Source organism: Glycine max, chromosome 17 (assembly GCF_000004515.6).
Source record: "Glycine max cultivar Williams 82 chromosome 17, Glycine_max_v4.0, whole genome shotgun sequence".
Lineage (NCBI taxonomy): Eukaryota > Viridiplantae > Streptophyta > Magnoliopsida > Fabales > Fabaceae > Glycine > Glycine max.
Window position 1 is genome coordinate 8,982,383 of NC_038253.2, and position 9,345 is coordinate 8,991,727.

General features: G+C 36.0%; 2 protein-coding genes across 2 annotated transcripts; one reads left to right on the forward strand and one right to left on the reverse strand.

Moving 5' to 3' along the window:
- The first annotated feature begins 360 nt into the window (after positions 1-360).
- On the forward strand, positions 361-2,982 carry LOC100810834 (equilibrative nucleotide transporter 8). Its single transcript, XM_003549708.5, has 2 exons — positions 361-1,387; positions 2,005-2,982. The coding sequence occupies exons 1-2, from the start codon at positions 889-891 to the stop codon at positions 2,700-2,702; spliced, it is 1,197 nt and encodes a 398-aa protein (XP_003549756.1). The 5' UTR covers positions 361-888; the 3' UTR covers positions 2,703-2,982.
- A 1,426-nt stretch (positions 2,983-4,408) lies between these two features.
- Positions 4,409-6,709, reverse strand: LOC100809777 (uncharacterized). Its single transcript, XM_003549706.5, has 3 exons — positions 5,943-6,709; positions 5,672-5,844; positions 4,409-4,853 (listed from the first exon to the last, which is right to left on the reverse strand). Exons 1-3 carry the CDS (start codon positions 6,405-6,407, stop codon positions 4,706-4,708), a joined length of 786 nt encoding a protein of 261 aa, XP_003549754.1. The 5' UTR covers positions 6,408-6,709; the 3' UTR covers positions 4,409-4,705.
- Positions 6,710-9,345: the final 2,636 nt, after the last annotated feature.

Consider the following 9,345-nt stretch of genomic DNA (forward strand, 5'->3'; position numbering starts at 1 on the left):
TTTTGCAATGTTGTCTTGATGCAGTGCTTTAACTGTGATTGGTGAGCACCATGGACCTCAACAAAGCTACCACCATGTGAAAAAATAAAAAAAAGAAGAAAAAGCCTGGAATAACGGCTAAGAGATTGACCTGAACTGTATAAATTCTCTCTGAAACAGTATCAAATTCTGCTGAGGTAAACTAGCAATTAACCGAGTGACACGATTCAAGGGACCCTTTTTTCTTATGTGAAATGTCACCCTTGACAAGCCCCTTCTCTGCATGACTCTATTGACTACTCTCACTATAGAGTGAACACAGCCGTTGGTTGGTGGCATATTATTGTTGTTGATTTATTACCTTACTTTTTAACTTGTTCTCAACATCTTTTGCTTTGCAACTTGTGGATAACTCTGGTGCAAGCAAGACAAGGCTTATAGTAAAAGGATCATTATCATGAATTATCAAGCATCCAATTTTTATGTTAATTGAGCGTGAAGTACTAGACGTCTTACTCTTACCCATGTGTGACCGTATGACCAAAAGGTATATCTAATATCACCCATTCGTTGCTGTCCCCACAGAGCACAAATTTTCTTATTCATACATTAAGCATATCGATCCATGTCCAACTCCATCAATCAAATGCGTTCGTCTGTGTGTGTGCGTGTGCGTGTCAGTGTATATATACGTATGAAGCCTAGCAAAAGTGTCAACTAGTCCTAAACTAGCTCCTAGCACAAGTAGAAGAACTACCTCACTAGTCACTACCTGTATCAACCACCACTTCCTCTTATATTCCTCACCCTCTCTCTCACTCTATTCAAACATCACCATAGTTTAGCACTTGAGTTATTATATCAACCACGAATGTCCACAAGTTGAGAAGAAAAAAAAAGTAGCAAAAGATGGAAGCTGTTAAGTTGGTGTCTAGTGATCCAAGTGAGAGACCAGACACATACCGAGTCGCTTACATAATTCATTTCTTGCTTGGTGCTGGCAACTTGCTTCCTTGGAATGCCTTGATCACTGCAGTGGATTACTTTGCCTACCTCTATCCAACAAAACACATAGAAAAGGTTTTCTCTGTGGCCTATATGATTTCATCAGTGATGGTGCTTCTTGGGATGATCAGTTGGGGGGGTTGGAGCAAAACAACATTGAGGCTGAGAATGAACTTGGGGTTCTCCATGTTTGTTATGTCTCTTATGGTAGCACCAGTCATAGACTGGACCTCAAGCAGCACCAAGCTCAATGAGAGACCGAGTGGCGCCTACAGCTTGACGGTTGCAGCAGTGGTGATATGTGGTTTAGCAGATGGCTTGGTGGGTGGAAGCTTGATAGGATCAGCTGGAAAGCTCCCAAAACAGTATATGCAAGCAGTTTTTGCTGGAACTGCTTCTTCAGGTACCAAGGCAATTCATTCTGTGCCCTCCAAGTTCAATTCACTTTCTTTAATTTCCCCTTTGGCAGGCTATGTTTTTCTAGATTTGACAAAATTCTCAGGAATATAAGAAGCAGCTTATATTAGAAGTAAAGAAGCTCCTCTAAACAATACCATGATGTGTACTTTTATTCTTTTGAGGATATACATGCTTTTAAAGGTTGGGGAGAAAATAAACTAATGCAGATTCCTGGGTCTTGGTTTCATAGTTTTTAACTAACTAAGCACTGTATCTATGTGACAAGATCTTTTCTTGTGTATTTAGCATATTCTTTCATCTATAATCTATAAAGTAATCCTATCCATCTAGTAATAGAACCATGCTATTACTCACACCAACTGTCTCTTAAATATTATAAATAGTTTTGAAACTATGACTGACCTTGCTGTGTTTCTTGCTTAAATAAGTTGTACTTGGTCAGCCTCTAGTTTTCAAATGAAACAGCTAATTCCTTTTATGCAGTAAAATTAAATATCATAATCTATATAGAGTAAATTCAGTTGTAATTTTGATATCTTGATGTTGTCAAAGTTTGTTCTTATACAAATAATTATAGTCTTATTTTTTTCTTGGTGACAGGTATTATAATTTCGATCTTGAGGATAATAACCAAGGCATCACTCCCACAAACCCCAAAGGGACTCAAAATAAGTGCTCACTTGTACTTCATGGTTGCCACCATTTTCCTCCTATGTTGTATTATCTTTAGCAACTTGCAGCACAAGTTACCTGTTATGCAGCAGTATCATCAGAGGCTTCATCAGGAGAGCACCGTATGCACAGGGACAAAATTTTGGGCAGTGGCAGGAAAAATCAAGGGGGCAGCGTTTGGAATTTTCATAATCTACATAGTGACTTTGTCTATTTTCCCTGGATTTATAGCCGAAGATCTTGAATCCAAGATTCTAAGGGATTGGTATCCTATTTTACTGATAACAGTTTATAACTTAGCTGATCTAATGGGAAAGTCTTTAACTGCCTTCTATGTTATGCAATCTATGACAAGGGCAATATGGGCAGCCACAGCAAGACTACTATTCTATCCACTCTTTGTAGTGTGTCTTCATGGACCAAAGTGGCTGAAAACAGAAGTACCAATGGTGGTTCTGACTTTTCTGCTAGGATTTAGCAATGGTTATCTTACTAGTGTCCTTATGATTTTAACACCCAAGTCAGTGCCCTTGTCAGAATCTGAGTTATCTGCTATTGTCATGACAGGGTTCCTTGGGTTTGGCTTAGTTGGTGGTTCAGTTCTTGGCTGGTTCTGGATCTTATGAAGGCCTACTTGTGTTGCAATAAAATGAGCAAAAAGGCAGTAGTAGCATTCATTGTAAATCGTGAGGCAAGAAAGCCTTAGTAGTTACCTTGCCCCGACTAGGTTGTGTTTGTTTCTTTATTTGTTCTCTGATGTCGTGAGTGCCATATCTTAGCATGCCAGAACATGAGAAACGTGGAGGTTATTAGGAAACTTGTATGTAGGTTAGAAATGTACTGTAAGAATCCGTAAACTGAATGGAAGTTAAGATCTGCGTTAATAGAAACAATATTTTCTTGCAACAAATGCAAAGTTTAATATAATTTAATTTGAATTTGAGTCTAATTCAATTTTAAAAACTAACGCCTGAGACCATACAGCTGTCCACACTCATGTTATTTTGGACATATCATTACAAAATATCCCAACACGTATCGCTCACCTTGAATATTGAACATCTCAAATGTAAAATTTATAGAGTTGAACATTTAGAGGTAGTCCAACAACAGCATAATAACAAGTAGCACCATAAACCTAACAACAATCAACAAGACAGACTTATGATATTTATTTGAGCTTAGACCTATCTCAACCCAGAAACTAACTAAGACAAGAGTTAGCTCCATTTATATACACCATTTTAACTATGTCACTACATAATTGAAATCTCCAACACCAACCATATTCAGAATTCGAAAATTTGCAACTGTCTTGCTCCCTACTTGTCAAGATTTATCAATTATGAACATCTCAAAACCATCTATATTTTAAAAACTGAATGACAAGGGTTGGATCAATCACAGCATTTTCCACAAAACAAAACACGAGAAACAAATGCTCCATTTACGAAAATAAAATTCCACCAAAAACACCTGCAGATCTTGATTTCTCCCTTTGTTACGATATGCCAGCTATCTGCACGTGTGGATAATATAACTCCGAAACTGTGCAAGCAGCGCTATTTGCACGTGTTGGACATAATACAAGCATGCCAGAAGAGAACGATTTGGCAAATCAATCAAACGGACAAAGGAAAGGAGAATATATATGTCCCTCGTTGGTAAGATTTATGAACCATCTCAAAACCTTCTAAAGGCTGAATGGCTACTTGGCAAGGGTTGAATCTATCGCAGCAGTTTCACAAAGCAAAAACACAAACTAACGCATGCTCCATTAAAAAAACATAATTGGCAAATATAAGATTCCACCTAATACACCTGTGGATTTTGTTTTGTCCATATGTTATGCCAGTTGGGGAAGGGCTCAGAGTTAGATTGGTTTTTTTATGAGATATTTAAAGTGAGTTTGAATGAGTATTGAAAAAAAATTAGTTTTGAATTAAATTGATTTTTAAATCATGTAATAAATAATTTAGAATCTAAATTAATATAAATTTGAATGGTTGTGAATCAAATTTTATGAGTTCAAATCCAATTCAAAGGCCCGGCGGACACACTTGTGAGAGGGGCCTAAAACAAACTTTTCATAGAAACAAAACATCTTTGTTTTATAAAAACAAATAGCAAAAAAAATAAAATTATAATGAACCTAAAGCTTGAATTTTAGTATCCTTATCCTTAGACCAACTCTCATCCAATACCCAAATCAATTGCAATTTTAAAATCCAAACTAAATTACCCAACCAATCCAAATTTCTCTTTCAATTTGATTGGATCGACGACCACTAACTCCAGCTGCCTAAAATATCAAAATTCCAAATCTGCAATCTTCTTGCACGAGTGAATAATATAGCTCCAAAAACTGTTCAAGCGTTTTTCTTGGACATAATACAAGCATGCCAGTAGAGAAAGATTTGACAAATCAAACAAAATGCAAAAACGAAATTAAGGAGAATGTCCCCGCCATCTTTTATTCTCCTGTATCGCTACACGAATCTACAATTGATGACGCAATGGACAAAAACCATTACAACTGTTCTCATCGGCCAAAAATATTACAAGGTTAAGGCAGTATAAACAAAAGTTAGAAAGTTATATATGGAAGCCAGACACCAGTGGAACCAGCTTAAGAAGCAGCAGCTAAAGGAGGAGGTGGTGGTGGAGCAGCTCCATGTAAGAAACTGGGAGATATTTCAGAGTAATCTTCTTGCACTTCATCATCTTCCTCTTCCTCAGCGTCCCAAAGAAAATGAGCGTAAGATGCCAGAACATAACTACAAAACAAAGCAGGCGTTTCATTAATTCACAGAATGAGTTAAACAACAACTACCATAGTAGTACCATATAAGCATTTTAGGACTAACAGAATCTTTTTCTGATGTACAACCGTGGAAATGAAATTTAAACCTTAAACCTGATGTAAAGTATTCAAACTTCTTATCACTAAGCTAGACCTAACGGGTTGACTAACAGAGTTTCTGAAATGTGTTTGGATTAGGTCCATATGAAAAATAGTCAATTATTTTTTTACAGTGAAGGCAAGGCAAAAAATAATTGCTTCTAACTTTTTTTATGGTAGCACCGTGATTTTGTAGGATAAAATTTATTCTTATATGTTATCCAACCAATAAGGGTCATCCATCCCACATCAATTATTTAACCAAAATTTGCTTCTTTAATATACCAGGGTTTTTTTAACCTTTATTCAAGTGCCCATTTCAAACAGAAAGGAAATTTTTGGCATGAATACTGTGTCAACACAAATAATACTCGATAATTTTCCGTATTCAATTCATGTAATCATTTTATTCCAAATAACTTTTCTTCAATTTAATTATACGCTATAAAAGTTTTTATACAATGAATCAATTACTTTTTCTTTGAATATAGTAATTATTAATAAAACAAATCAACAATTTTTCTATATATAACAATCTACAATGATATGGCAATATAAAAAAAAAAAATACATCATCACTCAATTTTAACTTAATCCATCATGTACTTGGTGTCCAAACACGCCATAAACATATGATGAATAATGAATAATCTCAACCATAAAGAGAACAACCAAGAGTTTGATGTTTGTTACCAGTCATCAGGAGCTGCTTTAACCGCTTGATCAAAATAAGTCTCAGCACGCGAAGCATCCTTTTGGCTCTCCCATATCAAATCTGCATACATCGATAGCACCTTCCCATCATTCGGATTCGCCAATATCGCTCTAGAACAGTACTCCTCCGCTTTCACATAGTCCCCTCGAACCTGCCATCAAAGAAGCAACTACGTCCTCATCCATCCACACGCTTTAATCTAAAAGTAATAACTCAATTTGAAACAAACCAGCTTCAATTTTCACGTACCTCTTTCAAGTACCTCGCGTAGTTGCCAAGAAACAGAGGGTTCCCTGGATTGGCTTCAATCATCGTCCGGTAATACAAGTCTGTGCTATCGTTCCCGTTATTCGAATCCCAAAACCCCGAACCTCCGCCGTCACCATTGTCCCATCCACCGCCGCCGCCGCCAACTCCGCCTCCTTCAACAACCGCAACGTCTCCATCGTCCGACTCGTAGAAGGAAAACAAAGCGGAGCCGAACGACGCCGTTTTGGAGCGCGCGGAAAGATCAGTCTCCGACAACGCTCGCGTCATTCTGCTAGGCGACAGCGAACTCAACGACGCGGAGAGCGTGAGCGAGCGCGTCCGCGGGCTCCGGTGAAGGATTTCAGGTTCGTGAGGCGAATCCTTGGGGTTGAGATTCGAGTGAGGGATGCGAGAATTGAGAATCGGCGTGGATGAGCTACGAAGAAGCATTGTCGTTGTTGTCATGGATCTGAAGATCTTGGTTGTTCACAGTGAAATGAAACCCTATTTAATAGAACACTCGCTGACTCACGCATCGGAGAGGGAGGTAACAGTTGATTCACGTGAAGCGGGACCCGCATCTGAGATTTATAACCGTTGGATTGGGTTTTGACGGTGGTGATGCTGTGAAGAGATCAGGTGTGGTTAGTGAGAGAGAGAGAGTGAAGATTTTTTAAGGGTGACTGGTGAGGCTGGGAAACGTTGAGGCACATTCGACTATGTTATGGGTCTTGGTTCAGCACCGCCGCGGAAGATTATTTGTGGGTCCCGCTCATGTCATTTCATGCTTCATAATTGTATTATGGGCTCTTTCTGTAGTCCAGATATTTTTTACTACAAGGCACTGTTGATGTTATTTCATGTTAATAATTAATAGTACCATTGGCTATATTCTTTTAGAAAATATTTTTTTTTTTGTCTTTGTCTGAATTATTTATAAAAAAAATTATATATTTTTAAAAGATTATGTTTTTAAATTGGTTTTTTTAATGTAAACAAATTAACCTTTTATATATAGTGATTAGAATGGCCAGCTAAAGTTATGACATCATAAAACTATTTTGAGTTTTTGACTGCATAATTTGTTTGCTTTTAAATATTGGCTATAAAACATTATAATAGTGATAGCAAATTATGATATGCAATAATATTTCTTTTACTTTACTGTGTGACTTTTGCTTGAATTATTATTTTTGAACGAGTACCTTATAAAGGGTCGAGGTTTAATTCTTAATTGTTTTTGTTTTACTGCAATTCTTAAATGTTGAATACCATGAACTCAATTATTCATAAACGAACAGTTTGAAGCATGTAATTTCACACCGTTCTTAGTTTATTTGTGTGGTGCACAAGCTTTTCAGGACATATTGTTAACGCAAAAGAAGTTTAAGATTTTTTTATTAGAACAGAGGAGTTCAGAGATGAGAATGTAAAGAGGGAGGCACGTCCAAATTTTTTTGCAATCGTGTGTATACTTTAAAATAAAGATTTATTCTATAATAATAATTAACTAAATTTGGAATAAAGCCATTAGAAAAGTGGACACAAGCCTACTAAAATGGGATAGATAATGATCAAGACTAAAAATGGAAATGGAAACACAATATCTTATTTTAAATAAACATAATTTGAATTTAAAAATTTTCAAAGATGAATTAATACAAAAACAAAAAAGTCTGTGGAACTTTGCGGTTTTGAACAATGTTATGCAGCTTAAAGAATTTCTACGCAATCATTAATTTGATGCATATATACAGACTTCTATTTCTATAACCCTTGTTTACGCTACAGAATTAGGAAGTGCTACACAGTCTTCTTTTAATATTACACGACCTTTCGTCAAATAAATTTTCAAATATAGTTTCTATTCAAATATTATGACCTGACCCGAATTGCTAAACAACTACTACGAAGACAACGTGACCCTTTCTTTATTCACAAGAAAAATATTAATGCCAACATATAGTTGAAGGTAAAAGATAAACAATCAATATGTTGTTAATATGCTAATGTATTATAATAATTAATAATTAGTTGCCGACGATGATATTCTTATTTTTATGTTAATATGTTATAAAATCTTGTCAAAAAAAATTGATATATGTTATAAAAAGCCATGGATCAATTCTTAAATGCTGGATAGCACATTGCACGAAGGTCATAAGTAGAATGTCACATGCATACATAACAATTCTTAAGCATTGCGTCACTTAAATAAACAAAATTATGAATTTGAATTATTGTTTTCATCTAAATAATACAAAAAAAAAAAAATCTTTTATTTCCGCTCATAATATCTTGGCATTTAAATAAAGATTTAGTGAACACAACAACCACAAAGCCCCAATCTACTTATCTACTTAAAGCTATAAACAATGCTTTAGGCATCAAAGATCCATGGAAGAAGAAAAAAAATCTCTTAATCGTGTGGTGGAAAGTTTCCTTCTTATTGGCTATCAATCAAATTCAAGCACCAAAGGCACTCGAGAAGGAAAACCCCAAACAGTTGTCATTAATGAGTGTTTTAGCTTTTTCAGAGTAAAAACTATTGATAGTGAATACTATTGGGCAATGAATGAGATATTCCTATGCGTTGCCTAACCTCAATTAGTATTAGTGCGGTTCAAGAGAACTTTGCTCTTAGAAGAGGTCTCCGCCAAGGGACCCTATGTCTTCTTATCTGGTTGTTTTTTTATGGAAAAATTAGCACACTTAATTCAAGAGAATGTGGATAATGGGTCTTGGCAACCATTTAAAACTTCCAGGAATATCACTCTCATCTCCCATTTATTCTTTGCCGATGATTGTCTTCTTTGTGTTTAAGCGAGTTGCTCTCAAGTCAAACTGGTGCAAGATATAATCCAGAAATTTTGCCTGGCTTCTAGGTTAAAGATTAACATGCAAAACTCGTTTCCTTGCTTCTAAAAATATTCGAAGGAGCAAGATTGATAAATTTACTTCTATTGTGGGCTTTGGTCATACTACTAACTTAGGGAAATATTTGGGTTTTCCTTGATTGGCGGGTGGAGTCAAGAAGAGCCACTTTGCTTATATCTTGGATAATATTAACAAGAAGTTGGCAGGTTGGAAAAGCAAAACTCTTAATCGAGCAAGTAGAGTAACATTGGTTAACTCTGTTATGTTGGCTATTCCCATATATACCATACATAATATTTGTCTCCCTGAGGGAATTTGTGACTCTATTGATAAATTTTTTTGGAATTTTATTTGGGGCTCTCCTCATGCTCATTGGGTGAAATGGAGTACCTTGACTCAGACGGAAAAAAAAAAAGAAGGAGATAAGCTTTGGGTAAAGATTCTGAAAGATGAATATTTTCCCAACTCTAATCTTTTTCGCGTAAATTTAAAAAAGGGTTAATCTATGCCCAATGCGGACATTCAA

Coding starts and splice junctions, on each gene's coding strand:
- LOC100810834 (XM_003549708.5), top strand. CDS start 889: ATGGAAGCTGTTAAGTTGGTGTCTAGTGATCCAAGTGAGAGACCAGAC. Junction 1,388..2,004: donor TGCTGGAACTGCTTCTTCAG/GTACCAAGGCAA, acceptor TCTTGGTGACAG/GTATTATAATTTCGATCTTG.
- LOC100809777 (XM_003549706.5), bottom strand. CDS start 6,407: ATGACAACAACGACAATGCTTCTTCGTAGCTCATCCACGCCGATTCTC. Junction 5,845..5,942: donor ACGCGAGGTACTTGAAAGAG/GTACGTGAAAAT, acceptor CTTTGATGGCAG/GTTCGAGGGGACTATGTGAA. Junction 4,854..5,671: donor AAAGCAGCTCCTGATGACTG/GTAACAAACATC, acceptor TTTGTTTTGTAG/TTATGTTCTGGCATCTTACG.